Source organism: Heteronotia binoei, chromosome 6, assembly GCF_032191835.1.
Source record: "Heteronotia binoei isolate CCM8104 ecotype False Entrance Well chromosome 6, APGP_CSIRO_Hbin_v1, whole genome shotgun sequence".
NCBI classification, from domain to species: Eukaryota; Metazoa; Chordata; class Lepidosauria; order Squamata; family Gekkonidae; genus Heteronotia; species Heteronotia binoei.
This window is the reverse complement of record NC_083228.1, coordinates 30,206,028-30,228,376: the sequence shown is the minus strand read 5'-3', so window position 1 is coordinate 30,228,376 and position 22,349 is coordinate 30,206,028. Positions and strand designations below refer to the sequence as shown.

Sequence of the window (22,349 nt, the reverse complement as noted above, 5' to 3'; positions counted from 1 at the left end):
TGTGTGGTAGGTGGGGCTGAGGGAGTTCTGACAGAGAGAACTGTGACTGGCCCAAGGTCACCCAGCCGGCTTCATACAGAAGAGTGGGGAATCAAACCCTGTTCTCCAGATTAGAGCCTGCTGCTCTTAACCACTAAAGCACGCTTGCATAACATCAGTATTTCTATGTATCCAAGATCAAGGAGCTTGTAGCCCATGTTAGCCCCCAAGAAATGAGTCTAATTGGTTCTTAACAGTATGTTCGGAACATGACAGATGTGATCAAGAAGGGTGTGCATTCAGAAACCACTTTACTATAGGAATGTTGGGTTGGGGAGAAGGTTATCTTCAGATACAAAAATTCTAGCTCTCTGTGTATCAGTTGCAGTGCTCTTTAGGAAGCCAGCCTTGGAATCTGGCTATATCAGATTCTCATTGTTGCCTTCAGTCAAAAGGATTGATTGCGGTTATAGACAAAACACTTTGCTTGCAAGAGCTGGCTGTTTTCCATGTTAGATTCATCATGTTGCTTTAACAACAGCTTGTTACAGATCAAAAGCTCAAGAGCTGTCTTGTCAAATGACGTGTCTTCTCCGCAGAAGCTGATCTTGCTTTGTGGAACAGAAAAGAAGGCTTTGCTAACCTCTGCACCTTCCTCAGTGGCAGCCACATTCTTCTACAATCATATCTTCATGGTGGCTGAGACTTAGCTTTCCTTCTTCGTAGTAGAGCAGGCTTAGCGGTCGCAATCTCACGGGTACACAACAAGAGGCCGGGACTCGTTTGGGGTGAAAATATTTCAGCAAACTCTGGAAGAGAAATGTAAAAATAGTCATAGGGTTTCTCTGCCTTCAGGGTTTCATTAAGTACTACTTAATGAAAGACCCAGTTCAAGGGAAAATAATGCTTTGATAGGAGCAGCAGAACAACCTCTTTCAGCAGCTGTGTATACAAGTTACATTTGCAGGCTTCAGATGTATTAAGCCAAAGCAATGGAAATCATGTCATGTTTCCAAATGGCGACTGGATGAAGTTGACTGAATACATGTGTAAGAGTAGCAGCAGGCCAGCTCAAGTAAGGAGGGAGCAGTCATGACCCACCCTGGACTGGTCTACCTTAGATTATATAATGTGACCAGGGCTTTTTTTGTAGCAAGAACCCCTTTGCATATAAGGCACTCACCCCTGATGTAGCCAGTCCTCCTGGAGCTTACAGTAGGCCCTGTAAGCTCCTGGAGGATTGGCTACATAAGAGGGGTGTGGCCTAATATGCAAAGGAGGGGTGTGGCCTAATATGCAAAGGAGTTCCTGCTACAAAAAGTCCTGTGTAACACATCTAATTTATTGCTGTTTCATGTTTGTGATGTTAAGTCATGAATTACCTATTTGTGATGTTGTCATAAATTAAGAAGAAAAGCAATGAAGACCCAAGGTTAACTTCCACCCTGTTTTATTACAAAACTGTCCTGAGCCTGCCCTGCATGAACTGATAGCCTGTATGAACTTAGGAGGTCAACGTGTGTGAACGCAAGTCCTCTTTGTGTGGTTGAGAACCCTAAAAAGGTTGGGCTGTTCCTCTGTATAGAAAGCCTATGTGTTGTGGGATCTACACACTGCGCTACAGAACTGATGAACAAAGGAAGGCAGAGATAAGGGTCAGCAAGTGAAATTCCACTCCCCCTCCCACTTTCACAAACTGAGCATCTGAAGATTTGATGTAAAGGTCTTGCATCCATCAGTAGTCAGAACTCAAGGAATCCCTGTGGATGCCAGCTAGGGTTGCCAATCCCCAGGTGCAGGCAGGGGATCCCCCAGTTTGGAAGCCCTCCCCCCGCTTCAGGGTCATCAGAAAGCGGTGGGAGGGGAGGGAAATGTCTGCTGGGGACTCTGTTATTCCCTATGGAGATTTATTCCCATAGAAAATCATGGAGAATTGATCCGCGGGTATCTGGGGCTCTGGGGGGGGCTGTTTTTTGGGGTAGAGGCACCAAATTTTCAGTATAGCATCTAGTGCCTCTCCCCAAAATAACCCCCAAGTTTCAAAAAGATTGGACCAGGGGGTCCAATTCTATGAGCCTCAAAAGAAGGTGCCCCTATCCTTCCATTATTTCCTATGGAAGGAAGGAATTGAAAAGGTGTGCCGTCCCTTTAAATGTGATGGCCAGAACTCCCTTTGGAGTTCAATTATGCTTGTCACAGCCTTGATCTTGGCTCCACCCCTAATATCTCCTGACTCCACCCCCAAAGTCCCCAGATATTTCTTGAATTGGACTTGGCAACCCTAATGCCAGCAGGGCTTTTTTGTAGCAGGAACTCCTTTGCATATTAGGCCACACCCACCTGATGTAGCCAATCCTCTTAAAGCTTACAGTAGGCCCTGTATTAAGAGCCCTGAAAGCTCTTGGAGGATTGGCTACATCAGGGGTGTGTGGCCTAATATGCAAAGGAGTTCCTGCTACAAAAAAAAAGAGCCCTGGATGCCAGGCAACATTGTGCCTAAGAACTGCACATTCTCAGAACCTTATGTGCCACCAGGCTTGATATGCTCCATATCAGCACTCTCACTTTTGAATTATGGTTGCCAGGTTTCCCCTGGACACCAGTGGGGAATGGGAGGGTTGCCAGATCCAAGTTCGGAAACTCCTGGAGATTTGGGGATGGAGCCTGGGGAGGACAGGGGCCTTAGTGGGAATACACTGCCACAGTGTTCACCCTCTGAAATATCCATTTTTTCTCCAGGGGAACTGATCTCTGTAGTCTGGAGATAAGCTGTTATTCCGGGGGATCCACAGGTCCCACCAGGAGACTGGCATCCCTGTTTGAACACCACTGGAAAACTTTTGGAGTTAGTCAAGAATGTGCCAGGCTATGCCAAGGTAAACATTTGACAAAGAGTCTTTAAAAGGAAGGAATGCTGCTTGTATTTGTACTGCCATGGAGAACACCTGATGGCATTGGTCAGCTCAGTTAGTGGTAACATAAGTAAATTAAGTCACTGACACAATTACAGCATCTGTTAGCGGAAGGCAAAATTTCCTGTAAACAGAATTAATAACCCATCCAGGGACACCAGCAGGGAATACAAAACAACAATTTAGAAATTACTTTCATGCATAATCATTTATATTTTCTATTTAACGAATTCGCAAGACTGGGAGAGAGAAAAGGGATGGTTCTCTTCTGTCTCCAAGAGCCTTGAACTGGAGTTTATGCAGGGCTTTTTTTTTGTAGCAGGAACTCCTTTGCATATTAGGCCACACACCCCTGATGTAGCCAATCCTCCAAGAGCGTATAGGGCCAGCTGTAAACTCCAGGAGGATTGGCTATATCAGGGGCGTGTGGCCTAATATGCAAAAGAGTTCCTGCTACAAAAAAAGCCCTGAGTGTCTGTAAGAGCTATGGGAGAGCTAAGGTCTCAGTGCTGTGCCTTCTCATCTTCATGCCAACATCCAGCTGAACTATACAACATGGAACACAGCATTAGAACGGCTATCAAAATATCTACTGTGTGTATCATTTTATATACCATGTACACCCTTCTGAATTTTAAATAAACTCAACAAAATTATCTAAGAAAATCCATATGTTACATTACTTTCTACATCCTCCCAGTCTTATCACCGCCATTTTATATTTGATGTACATGACCATTGATATACAAAAGGGTCAACAATTAGCAAAAACTGGTTGTATCACAGAAAGTTTTAAAACTCTAGTCCACTGTGGGCAAAATAGTCCTTTTCCTAAATGGATAAGGACTCACAGCCACCAGAGGAGTAATATTAATTAGTAATCCATATTCATAATTGCACAGTCAAATGAAATAATAATTCTTAAACTTGCAGTCTACAATTTGTTTCCCCACGAGAATTAGAAAGTTGTTGTGTCTTTCTCACCCATGAGATTATGAAACTGAAAGATGTGGTTGTAGGTTCCATAACTAAGATACTTGCATAAAATTTTCTCTGGTGAAGAATCAAAACTAAGAATTACCTTGCTTTCTCATCAGAAGATTTCACCATAAAGAACAACTTTCTGCGATACAGCCTGTTTTTGCTAAGTGGTGACCTTTTTTGCATATCAATGGGCATGTGTGAATGTACATCAAATATAAAGTAGTGGTGATACTAGTGGGAGGATGTAGAAAGTAATAAATAACATATGGATTTTCTTAGATAAGTTTGCTGAGTTTATTTAAAATTAAGAAAAGTGTCCATGGCAGATAAAATTATAATTTCAAACCTTTAATAGCACAGCATAAAATACAGAGAAAAGATTTGGATAGACAAGTCAGAATTGAACTTAGGTTAGACATGAAATCAAGCATAGCCAGAGTTGTGTTGGAGAATGGTGGCCAAAAATTTTGCAACAGCACAGGTAATTTCTGAATTAGAGTCGTTCAGGAAAAATCAACAGAAAGACAAATCGTTCTGATTGACAGTAGGAGGGGAGAATCTGTGAAACAATTCCTGACGGGGGTTTTCATATAGATGACAATTATTCAATAAGTGAAAAACTGTATCAGAGGAGTTTGCACCGCAAGAACAGTGTCTTTCATGAAAAGGAATTTGGAGATATCTCCCCTGCAAGACCTTGGAGAGACACTTAAAGTTATATGTACAGTAGATTTTTTATAAACATCCAGTTGAAGCCTGAAATTCTCCTGGAATTACAACAGATCTCCAGACAATAGGGATAGGTTTCCCTGGAGGAAATGGCAGCTTTGAGGGCAGATCTATGGTGTCACATCCCTACTGAACTCCCTGCTAAACTCCACTCTCCCCAGGCACTGCCCCCAAATTTCCAGAAATCTTCCAAACTGGAGTTGGCAGTCCTATTGCCATTGGATCATGCTGTGGCTATCTGGAGATGTTTAAATGTCCAATTACTGTTTCCAGGCTGTAGGACTATTTCTCTGGATATAGTAGATACATGAGAGCCAATGTGGTTGTAGTGGTTAGAGTGTTGGACTAGGATCTGGAAGACCCGGGTTCGAATTCCCTCTGCCATGAAAGCTCGCTGGGTGACCTTGGTCCAGTCACATGCTCTCAGCCCAGTCTACCTCACTGGGTTGCAGTGACAATAAAATGGAAGACAAGAGAACCATATACGCTGCTGTGGGTCCTCATCAAGGGAAAAAGTTGGGATATAAATTAAGTATATAAATGTACATCTTACACATAAGTCTTAGCAAAAAAGAGCCAATGTTCATTCATTTTAAAAATAAAATAAAGTACCAATGTTCCCTCTAAGCTGCAGAGTCTTGTGAGCAAAAATTCTACTTTGCAAGCTACTGGCATTAAAATTGTGAGCTACTGCATACACCAGTGTGTTCTGGGGCCATTTTTCCTCAGCTAAGACAAAAATGTGTGAGCTGGAAGCTAAAAATCTGTGAGCTAGCTCACGCTAACTCAGAGGGTACACTGATCAGTACCCGGGTAAATGTATGATTTAAATTGTGTGTCTAGCAAGACATGAACTGAAGAATTAACGTGAATACAAAGAAAAATCATGCATCCATGGTACACGTGTTCACTGCAATGTGTATGCTGGCCTATTTAGCCCTGCAGATGAGTCCCAGCTGAGCCTTCCTGTTATAGCAGCAGACCAGAAAAGAGGAGAGGAAGTTGTGGGAAACAGACAGGTAGAGCTATGCTAACCACACATTTTCAGCACCTTGTCCCAGCATGCGTAAGAGAATGGTACAACACCCACAGTAACAAAAAATGGCCAATGATTGTTTGCTAAGTAATAGTCTAGCTGTGCTACTGAAAGAAAGGTAATGGGGATTCTTCCTAAAAGAGAAGCTTTTGTTTGTTTGATCCTAAGCAATAACATCCCCAGCAAGCTGTCTGCATGCAAGTGGCATCCACAGGAAGATCTTACTTTGCACAGTCTTCTGTCTCTTTTTAGAAGAGAGCCTCCTGGGGTAACAAACACGGCATAATCTCTGACATTTGTAGCAAATCACCTTTTCCCCTAGAGTTCTAAATGCGTCTCAAAACAGCAACTCATTGTGCTTGCCTCACCTCCCGCGTTGTCCAGATTCTTCTGGCGTGAAATTATCATTTGTCAGATACATTCTTTGCCAAACATTCTCACCTGCTCGAGCGCCAAGGTCATGCTGCAGCATCTTTTTCAACTGCTGCCAAGGTTCGACACGAATCCTTTCTTTTCAAAGGCACAGCTCAGCTGCTTGACCTGCAGGCCCTTCCAAGGGTTTTTTTGTTTAATTATTTCCAGCATTATTTGCTTATGAGAATAACAACAACCGTGAGTGACAAAGCGGCTGTAGCACGGCTTCTTTGGAGATGCCCTGGTTTGTTCGGCACGTTTATGTAGGCAACAGCCCAGTTCCCCAGATGTGTGCAGGTGGATAAATAGGCCCTGTCTTAAATAAACAAGGCTGTGCATCACATTTCTCTTTGCAGCAATGAGAACTGTCAGTAGGAATGTGGAGGGCGGGGGGATGAGGTTATGTATTTGAAATGCAGAAGAGATGCTCCATGAATTTGTATAGACTTGTGTAACATTTCAGACCCGCAGAGACCTTCTAACACTTGCCATTTTGTTAATCTGTTTAAAGTGCTTGTTGGACAGGCTGATACTGGCTTCCACTTTTGTGTAAGAACTGTTCATGCTGACTAATGTAAGAGGCCATTCTTTAGTCTATTGAGGGACTGTTTTCCCACCAGCTGGGGAAACAATACCAATAATCCATGGCACACATTTTCTTCTGCATTTTCCTGCAAACCCAAGTGGCATCTTGTTTTGAAGAAGAAGTTAATTCATATACAAGGCAAGACTTCACCCAAACAAAGATGCATTCATTACCTTATCTGAAGAGTTGTCTTTTCCGCTTCCCTCAATATTGTTACCATTAGTAACGGCATGCATCCAACCATCCACAGACTTAACACTGCAATTTTCCCCAATCCCCCCTCTTGCTGCTGCCCACCAGGTCCCCTGAAATTTTGTTGGGAGGAGTCAACAGACCCACATGAACAGCATACTGTGCATGGTAAGAGTCTGCAGTGTGAGGCAGGAATCGCCCACCCCTCTTCTGTAAACGGAACTGCCGTTCTGTTGGAGGAACTGAATAGCTGAATACGTGCCACTATACACATATTTTAATATTTGATTCTTTTTACATGGGGCTCTCAATGGTCTTCCAGATTGCTGATCAGATCTTTATCTGGTTGCTTTTAGTGATTCTGCAGCACTGAGTGTTTTCTGGCCATTCACTGGGCTGCCAATATTTACAGTGGGAGTGGATTCTGTGTCTCTCGTGATGCCCAGCTCTACTAACATAAGAGGATGGAAGAGGGATTTCATCCATTTCTTCCTCCTCATTTCAATGGCCTGTGCTGCATGGCTTTTTGCTCAACGGGTTCCCCAAAGGGATTGCTTTTTCAGCACTCACAGGCAGCCATTGAGAAAAAGTAAAAAAGACTCAGTGCTACTAACAACTTCTGTTAAACAATAATAGGATCCAGCCCACACTTTGGAGTCCATTGGTTGGGACATTTATAAGCTCTTATTTTGCTCTAGCTGGGGCTGCTGAGGTGGAGTGAGGAGGGGGAGAGGAAAGGAAAGGAAAGGTTCCCTGTGCAAGCACCAGTCGTTTCTGACTCTGGGGTGACGTTGCTTTCACATTTTCATGGCAGACTTTCTACAGGGTGGTTTGCATTGCCTTCCCCAGTCGTCTACACTTCCCTCCCAGCAAGCTAGGTACTCATTTTACTGACCTCGGAAGGATGGAAGGCTGAGCCAACCTCGAGCCAGCTACCTGAAAACCCAGCTTCCACTGGGGATCGAACTCAGATCGTGAGCAGAGTTTAGGACTGCAGTACTGCAGCTTTAACACTCTGCACCACAGAGCTCTTTTAAGGAGGGGGAGAAGGACAAAATCCCTCTCATGGGCTCCTGGACCCACTGGAGACCTCACAGAACTGAGCCAGTCATGTGATTTATTTTCTTTTTTTTTTTTTTTTTTAAACAGTTTTTTATTGAATTATTCCACCTTATAAGGACAAAAACATATAAACATACAAAACATACAAAACATATTTCTGTACAGATACATATAACTCACAATCATCTCAACGCTTTCAATCCCCCTCCACCTCCCAGACATCCTCCCAAACACACCGGGAGTGACCAGAGAATAATGTTTTACTTTCCTCTTATTCCAACAACATACCTTTACTTTTTACCCAACTATATATCGGTTCCCAACTCTCTTTACATTTTTGCGTGTTTCCATCACATAACCTTGTGGTCATTAAATCAAGTTCCGCAGCTTCTGTAAGCTGAACAATAAACTCTTCCCTGGAAGGTATTTTTGGTAGCTTCCAGTATTTTGCATATAATATTCTTGCAATAGTTACAATATACATTAGCACCTTAGTTGTTTCAGGTGGAAGATTTTCCCTGCAAACATTTAAAAGATAGAGCTCCGGTGAGTGTCTAAGTTTAATTTTCAAAATCTTCTGGGTCCAAATACTAATTAAGGACCAATACTTTTTGGCATGTTCACATTTCCACCATATGTGGAAAATTGACCCCTTAACCTTTCTGCATTTCCAACACTTGTCTGAGTAACTGGGGTAGGCTTTAGCTAATCGTTCCGGCGTCAAATACCAGCGATAAATCATTTTATACAGATTCTCTTTATACAAAGCTGGTTTGATCAATTTTATATTCCGTCTCCATATTTTTTCCCAGTCATCTATTGGTATGCTGTAACCGAAATCTCTCAACCATTTAACCCAAGATTCTTTCACCACCTCTCCCTGCATTTTTTCCCTGAGTAGCCACTCATAAGTTTTAGAGATTAACTTCTGATCCATTTGAATAATTTGGTCAAGGTCATTTAATTTTCTGGAAAAGCCTATTTCTTTATCTTTCTGATATCTTGATTTTATTTGGCACTTCAACCACCAATCCAGATGGTCCATTTCTTCTGCTCGGAGGTTGTTTTGTCCATCTAATAGATTTTGGTAGCATATATTGTTCCAAGTGTAGAGATTCGGGTGGGTAGATGCCTCTACCGGTGATAACCATGATGGGGTATAAGAATAAAACTTTCTAATTTCTAACCAGGCTCTATAAAGGGATCTTCTGATCTCATGTCTCCAGAAGGAACTGTTTTGCGGGGGACTATGGTACCAAAGGTATCCGTGCCATCCTTTCTCCAGGCCTGCCCCTTCTAATACTAGTATTCTTTTATTTTTCAAAGTGATCCAATCCACTAACCAGACTATTCGACTAGCCATATGATAGAGGTTCCATTCTGGCAAAGTAAATCCACCTCTAAGTTTGCTGTCCTGAAGTACCTTAAGTCTAATTCTAGGTTTTTTATTCTGCCAGATAAACTGTAAGATTATTTTGTTGACCCGTTGAAAAAATGACTTTGGGAGCGAAATAGGAATCATTTGAAAGAGGAATAATATTCTTGGCAGCACATTCATTTTGATAGTGGCTATCCTGCCCAAGAGTGAGATTTGTAAGTCTTTCCATCTGGATAAATCTTGTTGTATCTCTTTCACTAATTTCTCATAATTGTTTCTGTATAAATCTTTTAAGTCTTTGGTCATTTGAATTCCTAAATATCTTACTTTTTTCCCCTGTAGAAATTCCGACTTTATTTCAAATTGGCTAATTTGCTCATTATTCATATTTTTAGTAAGAAATTTTGTCTTCTGAGCATTAATCTTAAGTCCCGCTACTTGCCCATATTGTTTAAACGTTTCTTTCAAATAAGCAATAGATATATTGGGATCTTCCAGCACACATAACATATCATCTGCGAATGCTTGAATCTTCAACTCCTCTCCCTTAATTTTTATTCCTCTTATTCTGTTTTCGTCTCTTATTCTTTGCAATAATGGCTCTAAAGTTAAGGCAAACAAAAGAGGTGACAACGGGCATCCTTGTCTTGTTCCTTGTGCCATTTCAATCATGTCCGACTTAATGTTGTTAAAATTGATTCTTGCCTTTTGTTTAGTATAGATGGTTTCCACTAAATCACAAAAGTTTCCTCCGCAGCCCACTGCCTTTAATGATTTTATAATAAATTCCCAGTTCACATTATCGAAGGCTTTCTCTGCATCGACAAAGATAAACGCTACCTGTTTCTCTGGATGTTCTTTGTAGAATTCGATAGCGTTTAGTAAAAATCTTAAGTTTTGCCTCATTTGTCTACCTGGTATAAAACCTGTTTGGTCTTCATGGACAATAGTTCCTATAACCTTCTTAAGTCTATTAGCCAGGACACTGGCAAAAATCTTGTAATCGACATTCAATAAGGAGATAGGTCTGTAATTTCTCACTTCTGCTGGATCTGTGTCTTCTTTGTGTATCAATGAGATCAACGCCTCCTTCCAGGATGCTGGTATTCTGTGATTTTTTTGAATATCCTCAATTACATTTTTGTACGGAGTGAGGAGCTCTTCTCCACAGGTTTTGTAAAATTCACTTGGTAGTCCATCTGGGCCTGGTGCTTTATTTGGTTTCTGCTGGTTTATCGCCTCCACTATCTCATGCATAGTAATTGGTTTTTCTAATTTTTCTTTTTGTTCTTTGGATAGCTTTCTCATCTTAGTCTTGATTAAATAATCATCTTGCCACTGTTTATCTATATTTTGACCTTTATATAATTTTTGATAAAAATTTTGAATTATTGTTTTCATCTCGTCGATTTGCGTTATCTCCTTTCCTTCTTCATCTCTAAGTAGCTTTATGATTCTCTTATTTCTTTCCTTCTTTAATTTATATGCCAGCCATCTACTAGTTTTATTTGCATTTTCAAAATGGGTTTGTTTCATCCATTTCAACTGTTTTTCCACTTCTTCCATTAATAGTAAATTAATCTGATGTTGAATAGCGGCAATCTTTAATCTTATCTCTTCTGTGTTTCTTTCCTTTTGCTGTTTTTCTTGATTTCCTAATTTGAGGGTCAGTTCTTTATACGATTTCAGTCGCTCCTTTTTTCTTTCCGCAGTATATCTTATTGCGATACCCCGAAAAAAGGCTTTGAAAGCGTCCCAAATAATGTCCATGCTAGTGTCTTTGATTACATTATTTTGAAAAAATTCTTTAGTTTCTTTCTTGGCTATTTCCAAAAATTTGTTCTCTTTCAAAATCTGTAAATTGAGGGTCCAACGAAAGCTTTTTGCTGTTTCTAATAGTTTGACCTGTATCGGGTTGTGATCAGCATAGGTTCTGGGTAAAATTTCTGCCTGATGAAGACGTAACACTAAATCCGCCGACAACCAACACATATCTATCCTCGACCAGGACTTATGCACGGATGAGTAAAACGTATAATCATTGGTTGTTGGATTCTTAGTTCTCCACGCGTCTATTAGGTTTAATTCATCCGCTAATTTTAAAAAAGCTCTAGGCAAGGTATTTCGCAGCTTTCTTTTCTTCTGTTCCTCAAATTTTTTATCCTTTTCTGTATCAAAAACCGCATTATAATCGCCTATAATGCAGCAATTCTTTGGGTTAAGTTCTGTCAGTTTTCTGTGTAAAGCCTGGTAGAATTTTTCCAAATTCTCATTAGGGGCATAGATATTGGCTAATGTCACTTTGTTGCCATTAAGTTCTATCTCTATTATCACCACTCTTCCTTTTTTATCCGTATAAAGGCAATTTGAGTAAATGGATTTGGATACATAAATGGCTACCCCTCTCTTTTTCTTCTTTGGATCAGATGAATGGTAAAGAACCCCTAGTTTTTCATTTTTCAGATATTTTATGTCTTTTTCTTGAATATGTGTCTCCTGTAAACAAATTATTGATGAGGAAGACTTTCTCAGCTGCTGAAAAGTTCTTCTCCTTTTTCCTGGGTCATTTAAACCATTAACGTTAACCGATATTATTTGCAGCCCAGGCTTAACACTCATTTTGTCTGATCTATACTATCCGGTATTAATTTCTGGGGTTTTTTAGTTTTAGTCTTCGTCTTGATTCTTTCTCTTTGCGACCTCTGCGGAGCTCTTTCTTCTGAATTACTTTGACCGTCTTCTTCTTCTTGTTCATCCTCCGTTTCCGACTCTCGACTGCTTTTCTCAATATGTTGTTCCCAGAATTCTTCTGCTTTCTCAATCGAGTTTATATTATGTCTTCTAGATTGATACGTAAAAAGTAATCCTTCTGGAACCAACCATCTGAATTGTATCGAGTGACTAATCAACCATGATGACAATTTCCGATATTTCACTCTTCGTTGTCGAACTTCCCAGGGCACTTCTCTCAAAACCTTAATTTTAGCATCTTTCCATTTCAATTCTCGTTCTTTAGCTTTCCTTTGAATTTTCTCGCATGTTGTGAGATGAACAAATTTGACTTGAACTTCTCTTGCCAAATTATGCTGTCGTGTGTAATTTGATGAGACCCTCTTAACCCATTCAATTTCTCTACTTCCTTCCTCCAAACATTCTACATCCTCAGAAGACAGCATTTCTATTACTTTCTCCATTATGTTTTCATTCTTTTCTTCTGGTATATTTTGAAAGCGTAATATATAAGCTGCTTTCTCCATTTCTAGCCTTATTACTCTTTCTTCTAATTGGGCCAAGCTTGCTGCATTGTCCCGAGTTCTGTTGGACATCTCTTTTTCTTTTTCCTCTATCCTGTCCACTTTGGCGGTCAATCTATGGATCTGTTGAGTGTTCCCCAATAATTGTTTCTGAAATTCTTCAACCTGTTTGTTAGTTTTTATTATCTGCCCCAATAGATCAGCTTTCATCGTCTCTAGCGCTTCTTGATTTTGTTTGAAGCCCTCCATCACCATATGTTGTAACTTTTCAATGGCATCTTGATTTGTTCCCTCTGCCCCTGATTTCCCCCCTCCCCCAGGCGTGGGTGGGGGGGTCGCTTGTCCAAGTTTTTTTGGGCCCATATCTGCCCCCTAAGATCTTTGTTTGATTCTAAATTAAATAGTTAGTGTTATTTTTAGAAGCTTCTTCCGTTTACGATTCTCAATCCCCTTATCCAGGAGGTTCCTTCTATTAAATAATTTAGTATAATTACTTATTTTTAGCCCTCTATAATCAGCAACAATTCAATTCCTTCAGCAATCAGATATAGTTCACTTCAGTTCATCCAATACTTAAAATCAATTCAATTCATTCCATACAGAAATCAAATAACCTTCATTGCTAATTATTAAATCAAATTATTTTCATTACTACTCATTCAATACCTTAATTTAAATTCTATTTCTTTCTAATATATAATTACCTTGAATCCTAATAGCAAATTCACCTTTAAACAGTTAATTTCTATTTCTATTCCAACTACTGCAAAATAGTTTCCTTACCAGTTAGTCACTATACTATTAACAAAAGTGTTCAGTTCAATTCTTTACCCTCTAGTAGAATTCAATTCAGTTTTCTGTCTTCCAGCTCTCTGCAGTCCAGTTCTCTACAGTCTAAATAATTGTCTCTTCTGTAATTTATCTCCTATTCTGTTCCCCTTTTCCAATTATTTCTATTTGTTCCGTATAGTCCCTTTATTTTTCTTCTATTCTTCTGTTCTTCTGTTCTTCTTCTTGTCTATAATACTGTCTATATTACTCTATGTGTTCACTGTCTATGTCCGCGCCGTTTCTTGCAGTATCCCAATCAGCTCCAGAAGCGCCTAAAAGCCCATCTTCAGTGGGGAGACAGCCGCAACAAAGCGTTGCTAAAAACCGTCTCTCCACTCTTTATCCGATATGTGATTTTTCAATTTCTATTTCTTGGCCTCAGTTTATCCTCTATCCAGTAAAAAAGCTCACCAGCCTTGTATATTATTATTTTTAGTAGAGGACGCCATTCTCTCCCCGCCTCGTGGTTTCACTTTCGACTACAGCAGAGCCGCCATCACACTGTAATCCACACCGCGTCTTTCATAGCTCCCCTCTTTCGCTTCTATCTTTTCCTGTTTCTCCCTCCTTCCACCTTCAGTATCTTTCCCTTAAACACTTCAAACCACCTTCTCGACTCAACTACTTACTCCGTCCATCAGTCTACTTGCTCAGTCCATCAATCTACTTACTCAGTCCATCAAATCCATCTCTTCTTTCCCGAATACGACCTCCGCCGCCGCCACCGCTGCTGTCCGCCGTCTGTCGTCCGTTTCTCTGCCCGGCCGGCTCGGTCTCAATTCTCCCACCTTAGTCTTGGCTTTAGTTTTCAGTCTTCTTCTCCTATCCTTGTACTATAGTTCTCGCCATCAATCAGTCTCAGTTGCCTTTCCATCCCGCTTCTCTCCACTTCTCTCCGCTTCTCCTTCCCTCCATGTTCTTCACCTTCTTTTCCTCCGTTCTGCGTCTCTCCGACAGAGCGCTCCCTCCGCGACCCACATGCACAAGTTTCAAACTTCGATGAATCCTCTTGGAAGGTACAGTTATGTTTCTTCTTGTTGTTACGTGCGATGGATATGCATGTTATCTCCGTCTGCTCCCTTGTCCGGTGGCCCGGTTAAGCACCAGAGTGTTGCTGGGCATCGGCTTCAGGGGCTCATTGGATCTGAATAGGGAGCCTCCGCTACCCATCCAGTCTCCAAGTAGCGCCCCAAACTGCGACGCGTCTTCCGACGCTTCTTTAGGGGGTACTTTCAGGCCGAAAGCCCCCCCAAATGCCCAGCAAATCCAAGCTTCTCCCGGAGCTCGGGAAAATGCTTAGCGACACCACGCCATTACACCGGAAGTCCCTCATGTGATTTATTTTCATCAGGTGTTTGGGCTGGGTCTGGATGGTGTGGGACCATACTGAGAATCTTTGTTAGGGGGTTTGTAGTAGTTCCTGGTACCAAAGATGCTTAAAAAAAAACATCACCTGTGTTTAGTGCTCATGTACAGAAGTTGAACATTTGCCCTCAAGTACCAGATGGATAAGAGCTGCATCTACTAACAGAGGCCTCTATCACGTCAGCCTTAACTTTCTGAGGAAGGAGGAAGATGGAATGTGTGATTTTATCTCTGCTGAGTAGAAAAGGCAAGGAAGTGGTGATGGTTGGTACAAAGGAAAAAATGAAGACATGGAGGGGGAGAGAGAGGGAGAGTGTTTCAGAACACTGTGGTGTTTTCCTATAGGTGGGTTGACTGAATATTCTTTTCAAATACCCGTTTTCCCCTGGAGATTTAATGGGAAGCTACTAAGACAAAGAGATCATAGGTTATGCTGATTTACCTGTACATATTTATCTGCGCTGACTGCAGTAGTCGGTAACACTTGTTTTGGAGTTTTAAAACAATTTAGCTTTGCTGGGTCCCAAGTTGTACAGACCTCATTTGAAGCACATGAACCAGATACAGCGCTGAAGCAGGTAGCCCTGTCAATTTACCTTGGGGGAAAATAGCAGGTATAAAAGTATTTTCTGTCTTTCAGCCACAGCAATGTTGCAGCTGAGAGTTCAATTCATTTCGTTTTATATTTGGCAGAGGCAGGGCTGGATCTAGGCTGGGGGCAGAGGGGGGTGCTTGCCCTGGGCGTTGACGGAGGGGGGACGCCAAATTGGGTATGGAATCCATTGTATTCTATGGGAACATAAGATAGAATGGCCCATAAGGGGGGGCGCCATTTTTTTATTTTGTCCCTCCTCCTCAAAAAATATGTAGATCCAGTCCTGGGCAGAGGCTAATTTTGACATTCTTACCTGTATGTAGGCATTGTTTGTAGGCTGGAATCCCTCATCCAGTGGGACAGGACATTTCCCCTCACAGCGAAAGGCATTGTACTGCTTTGGGTATACAACCCAAGAGCCCCAGCCTATCTGATCAAAATCTACATGGAAGTCGACTCTGCGGCACAGGCCTCCATACTCAGCTTCTTCTGAGCTTGGTAAAGATGAGTTGAGGAGCTTCTTGTGACGCCTGTGTCTCTTTGTGCCCCAGTTGGGTATGATGTCTTTGGAAGTCCTGTGTATAAAATATTTTGAGCTTGTCGCTGTTTGGAGCAAGGTTGAGCTGCTACTTTCTCCCCCTCCTTTGGAAAAACTGGAGAAAAGCACCAAGAATGCCTTTTTGTCAGCAGACCTACAGAGGCTGGTCACTCTCCTGAGACCGTGTTCGTTGTTCCACTTTATTGGATCATTTTGAAACGATTCCTTCACTGAGCTGCTATCGGTGAACCACTTGGAGAGCTGCTGTGTGACTTCCACGACTATCCAGCTTGAAGGGAATGGTGGGGGCACCATAAAGGAGCCCAAGTGGACAATGTGTGGGCAGTTGTGATGATTTTGGCAACTTGTGTCCTGCTGATGAAATAAGTCTACCCAGACTGGATCACTGGCCGAGGGAAAGTTTCTCCCAGGCCTGGAGACGTGGAGTCGTAACTCAGCCAACTGCAGCTCCTCTCCTTGAGCAACAGGAAGGTTGAAAATGATGTTCCATTTCTGTCCTACTTTATGGACACCTATTATATAAATAAAGCACAGAAGATCAGCAAGAGAAGACAGCTTTCTATAGGCTCCTCTCTAGTTCTCACTGAGGAGTTAAACCTAGATTGTACCACTTCAGTGGGGGCCAGGGGTGGAATTCTACCAGGAGCTCCTTTTCATATTAGGCCACACACCTCTGATGTAGCCAATCCTCCGAAAGCTTACAAAAAAGAGTCTTGGAAGTTCTTGGGAGGATTGGCTACATCAGGGTGTGTGGCCTAATATGCAAAGGAGCTCTTGCTAGAATTCCACCCCTGGAGGGGGCTCACATGAATGAATTTTAAAGGAAAACAGGCACTGGGGAGAAGTTAGGCTAGTCAGAAGTGGAACAGTCTGAGGCTTAGTGAGGCTAAGTGAGAAGCTAGTGAGCCTAAGGCCTGGGAGCCTTGGTCTGCCTTACAAATGAACATCCTGACTGCCAAATAATATCTTGGGGTGTTACAGAAGATGTAATGTTCAAAGAATACATCACCGACTCTTTCAGGCAAGCAGACAAATAAGAGTGGAGATAATACAGAATTTCAGAAATCTGTCTCTCAATGTGTGAGTGAACCAGTGAGGGAAACTTCTTGAACCACCAGGAAGTACCAACTAGGAGAGAGATCCAGGTGATCAGCCTTGTTGGTCTGAAGCAACAGAACAAAGCTGGAGTCCTATAGCACCTTTAAGACCAACTTCTTCAACTGGGAGACAAATAGACATAGTATAAAAAAACAAAACAAACCCCAGACTGTTCGGTTGGACTGCCATTCCCCTCCCCCGCCCAGTAGGGCATTTTCTGCCTTTTAACAATGGCATGATAGGCAGGAAACAACCAGTAGAACAAAGTAGGAGTCCAGTAGCACCTTTGAGACCAACAAAGTTTTATTCAGAATGTAAGCATGTGTGCATGCACACTTCTTCAGACGAGGAATGAGGTACAGTGGGTAGAGCTACATACAGCTGGTGGGCAGTGGTTTAGAATGCAAAGCGGTACAAAGTTAAAATCCAATGGCAGAATAGCAAAATTAACAAATTGAGAAAACCTTTGATCTGGGTAGGTAGCATGAGCAAGGGAAACCAATAAAACAGTAGCACGTCAGAATATGAGAATGTCTGTTAATTATTCTATTGCTATTCTCTACCTATTGTACAGATCCTCAAATCACCAGATCCCTTCAAAGAACAACCACTGAGTAAATGAATATGCCTTCTGCCAAGTCAGCTCAATAGTTCATCATACTCAATATTGTCTACTCTGACCAGTAGTGGCCTTCTTAGGTGATCGAAGGTCCTCTCCAACATCTGCTGCTTCAGATCCTTTTTACCTGGAGATGCTGGGGACTGAAGCTGGGATTGGAACTGCCTCCTTGTTTTGTTTCTTGTTTCCACTGGAAGGTGTTCTCCTGTCTGCTCCTGTGGAGATCCATGACAACATAGGCCTGACCCTATCCAAAGTACTAGCCTTATTTGATCTGTACATTTTGTTCTCTGGGACCAGCTAGTAAGACTTTGATCTTCCAGCTATACTCTAATCAGTTTTGGAAGGGGATTCTCTACAAAGGATTAAAAAGAGTGTGTCATTGATTGGGAAGGGGTAGGGATTAATAATGCTTTTATCCTAAATAATGGCTAAACAGAGGAAGATTTATTCATGTCTCTGACATTCTTTGTGAATGGTGGCCTCGAGATAATCTAATCACCTTAAATTGAAAGGACAGCTAGCTACAGGATGTGGATTGTAAATCTATTTGTATTTCTATAGGGACTGATGTCTGGGCCAGGGTTCCCACATTCTCCTTGCTTTGGTCAATGAAAGAGTACAAAAAGCCTCCAAAGCTGGAAGCAAGGTAAGTATTTGGGTGGGGGACAGCACAAATGGATGCTTTCAGAGCCCTGTTCCCCAGGGTGGGGTTCACTCAGCCAGCAATGTGGATTGAGACAGCTAGGAGTGTCTGGAAAGAAGGGCTTGAAAAGGTTTCTTGGCTTCCCATATACTTGTATATCTTGGCAGGCAGATAAATTATCTCTGAATTCAACATTGTGAGGATCACCGGGGGCTATAAGGAAACCGAAAGGAATATGCCAGAATGTGGTGAGCAGTAAGGACCCCTCCCAGGCCCTGAAAGTACATGAAAGACTTTCCAAAGGCACAGTGGAGGGTCATGTCTGTTTGTTGCTTCTCTTGAGGCTGGGGCTGTAGCTGCTTCTGGCAGACCACGAGAGGAAGAGGGAAACACCTGCACCAGTGTTCTTGGCTGGTTGGGAAAACTGCAGGACTGAATAGGCTGTAGATGGTGTGTAGAGGTTGCAGCAGCAGGGGGGGGGGGTGGAGCTGCAAGCCTTCCCGAGGAAATGTCCTGTGCTTCTGGGTATTCACCACAGTGCTGAATTGAGAACAGAGGCTGTGTGGTCTTTCCTTGAGTGAACAGCTACAGAACTTAATGTGACTCTTGCTTGGTTTCTTTCTTGGGCCTGTTGCCTTAATAAAAGACTCCAGCACTAGGGGCTTGTGCTAGGGTGGGAAACAAAAGAGGCACAGTGCCTCAGATTTTCAGAATCTCTTCCATTTGTGCAATATTTAAAAGGTTGCCATTGTATTCATTTCTTCCCTCCCCTTGGCTGTTGTCATCATGATAAATACGATACTGGCATCATTTACGGTATATTGATATTTGAAAATGAATAAGTGAACGGAATCCTATTAGAGATGGCTAATCCAATAAATGATAGCAACTCACGCAAAGCTGTTATCAGTTATCTTACAGTGAGAGAAGAGATTGTAGGTACAATAAGAGAGAGGAACTCAAAAGCTCATTCTCTACTTATGTGGTACTTTGGGTTAGTAAAAAAACCCAGCAAAACACCACTACTTTTTCTGAATTCTTTAAACCAACCTTGCTACACACAATCTTTGCCCAAGGCAGCAATCCTAAGAATGTTTTCCTGGGAGCAAACCCCACTGAATAAAATGGGGTTTACTTCTGAGTAGACATGCTTAGATGGCTTCCTAAGTTACCAAATAAAATTGAAAGGTTTTGGTTTGAGTGTCAAGGGGCGGAAGCAGACAGGAATCTGACCCTCCTTATAACTGGATTTGCCAGGGATTGAACCTGGGACCTTCTGTGTGCCAAGCAGATGCTCTATCGCTAAGCCATGGGCCCCTTCCAAACCAGTCTGGATTTCTTCAGGTGTCATTAAGACAGACAAATGGAGCTCAGCTGGTTTGGCTTATTCTTGTTGGTAGCCCATTCAAATAACAATTTCATTCAGGACGATTACAAGGAAATATTAACCTGTATGAGCTCCATTCCACTCAGTATGGATCAGTTCTTTACACCAAGATGAAACACCTTAAGAAGTTGTCCCTGATACTGAGTTGAGCAAGAGATAAAACCTCCCAACAAACTACCTAGCCTCTGTTGAGTGACTTTCTCTCTGGCTTTTATAGGCAGTATGGACATGTGCTTTGGACCCTTGTCTGGTATAAGGAAGGCACAAGATTGCACAGGTTTGGGTGGTTTGTAGGGATGTAAAAAAAAGGATGCAGAAGAAAGAAAAGAAGTGCAAAACAGGTGTTTTATCTCCAGCCCTCAGTATTGTCATAAATGGGGGGTGGGGGAATACAGACCATTGCTTATTCTGCAGTGATGGCAAAGTTTGTGAGTCAACACTATCTCTTCTAACACAAGACAAGCAAAAGTTAGACTGAAAGCATGGGAAGGTCTCCAGCATGCCTGAGTAAGCTCTTGAAGGCCATGCCAAATTCTCATTTCAGCTGACTCGGCGCAGATATTGGTACCGTTCCATAATGATTCCCCTATTAAAGATAAGCACAAGCTAACCATGGATTTAATTAGCCTTGTACAGACAGCTGCAATTATCTGCATATGATGCTGTGTTTAATAAAGCCAATCTGATTGGCACAGAAAGAAATGCACTTTAGTGCATTTGCTGTTTTGGCATTGCTCTGATTTAACAGGCCACTAGTGCCCACCTCATTCTGCTGGTGCCTCTCATCCCTTGCAGATATTTTGGGCATGGGGAGCTACTCTTAATTTGAGAAGTGCCTAACTCAACTGGGCACATTAGGAGAGTCCCACGAGCACAATGACTGCCTCACCTGGGCACACTCCCTTCCCTTTTCCCTTGGATTTCTAAGTGCTCATTTAAACCTCATCCAAGGTTTGTGCATCTCCCAGCATTTCCTGCCCTCAATATGCACTTACCAGGAACTTGCAAAGTGTGAATATTATTCAATGGAGAATAGTTTCTGTTTGCTGATCTCATTTTCATAATCTAGGTCTGTAACTCTGACTCAACACAGTGGAACAGGGGAAACTTTAAGCTGCTTTTTCATGAAGTTTAGTGAACAAGTCCAGGCTAACTGAGTTTTATGCTTGCACACAGATTAAGGTGGTTGTCAGAGACTTGTCCACATCTGAAAGCCATTTGCTTGAAAATGTTCCAAGGGCTCACATCCTTTGTTCCCTTCAAACCTTCCAGTAAAGCCCCCCCATTCATCAATTACATTGTTATTCTCCCCCCACCCCCATAACAAGGGACTCAAGGTAGTATAGCTCAAATTCTACCCATTTTACTCAGCACAACATCCCTGTGAGGTAGGTAATTCCAAGACTGACAGACCCAATGTCATCCAGTGAGTGGGGATTTGAACCTGGCTTTCCTTATGCTTTCCTCCAGCATTCTAGCAGAACCCCTGTGTACATCTCACACTGAACATGACTACATCCCACATGAGCATTCATCTGTTAGTAAGAAAAATCCAACACACCGTTCACTATAAAAAAAAATTATGAAGTAAAACCAGGAACCAATGCTTGGATAAATGTGGGATTTAAATCTCATGTTCAGCAGTAAACCTGTTGAATATAACATAAAATTACAGTTAGATCCAAGTGGGCAGCCGTGTCGGTCTGAAGACCAACAAAGTGGGAGTCAAGTGCACCTTTAAGACCAACGAAGTTTTATTCAGAGTTTTGTTTTATTATTTTATTCTAGCACACGAAAGCTTCCATTCTGGATAAAGCTCTGTTGGTCTTAAAGGTGCCCCTTGACTCCTACTTTGTTCTATCAAATTGCAGTCCCCAGACAGGTGTCCACCGGCTGCCTTCACTGTAACGCGTGGACATGGCTGCCCCGACTCCCTGCATCCCCAATAAAGGATGATGCTCAGCGCCCTCCTCCTCCTCCTGGCCAGGTGAGCGTCCCCTGCCGCGGTCCGTCCCACCCCGCAAGAAGAAGGCGCGCAATCCCCGCCGGCTTACCGTGCGGCCGCAGGCTCCGGACGACGTCCGCGCGGGGAAGGGCGCCCCGGTAGAGCGCCCTCATGTAGGCTGGCAAGGCGGGAGACGAGCCGCAGCGCCGGAGCCTGCCCGCTTCTGGCCCCCCCAGCCCTGCCAGGAGGAGGAGCAGGAGGCTGCCCGGGCGCATGGTGGCCCTTCCCGCCCAGGCCCCGGCTCTTCTGGCGCCTGGGCTGCTTCTCCACGCCCAGTTCAGCGCGCCTCAGGGCAGAAGCCAGCCAGACAGAAGAGGCAGCCGGCGGCGTGACGCCCTCTCCGTGGCCCCGCCACAGTCTCCGGCCCTGGAGGGCCTCACCGGGCCTTCAGGCGCTGCGCCCTCTGTAGGGTTGCCAGTCCCCAGGTGGGGGCAGGGGATCCCCCGGGTTGGAGGCCCTCTCCCCGCTTCAGGGTCATCAGAAAGAGCGGGGGAGGGGAGGGGGGGCGCGGAAGGAAATCTCTGCCGGGCACTCCACGATTCCTTAGGGGATAACGGATAATTGATCCGCGGGGCTCTGGGGGAGGTGTCTTTTGAGGTAGATGCACCAAAATTGCAGCGTAGTATCTCCTCGAAAGACTCCCCAGGTTTTAAAAAGATTGGACCAAGGAGTACAATTCTGAGCCCCTATCCTTCGTTATTCCCATTGGAGGGAAGGC

The 22,349-nt window shown here is 42.9% G+C and overlaps 1 protein-coding gene across 1 annotated transcript; it reads right to left on the bottom strand.

Moving 5' to 3' along the window:
- Window positions 1-273: 273 nt before the first annotated feature.
- Window positions 274-22,013, bottom strand: NODAL (nodal growth differentiation factor). Its single transcript, XM_060240809.1, has 3 exons — window positions 21,681-22,013; window positions 15,631-16,388; window positions 274-788 (listed from the first exon to the last, which is right to left on the bottom strand). The coding sequence occupies exons 1-3, from the start codon at window positions 21,844-21,846 to the stop codon at window positions 636-638; spliced, it is 1,077 nt and encodes a 358-aa protein (XP_060096792.1). The 5' UTR covers window positions 21,847-22,013; the 3' UTR covers window positions 274-635.
- Between the last annotated feature and the right edge of the window lie 336 nt (window positions 22,014-22,349).

Bases quoted from the DNA above. Each gene is read 5' to 3' on its own strand.
- NODAL (XM_060240809.1), bottom strand. From the start codon at position 21,846: ATGCGCCCGGGCAGCCTCCTGCTCCTCCTCCTGGCAGGGCTGGGGGGG. The intron at 16,389-21,680 runs GTAAGCCGGCGG...TTTATATAATAG, and splicing joins CCGGAGCCTGCGGCCGCACG to GTGTCCATAAAGTAGGACAG. The intron at 789-15,630 runs GTAAGAATGTCA...TTTCTCTTCCAG, and splicing joins CAAACAATGCCTACATACAG to AGTTTGCTGAAATATTTTCA.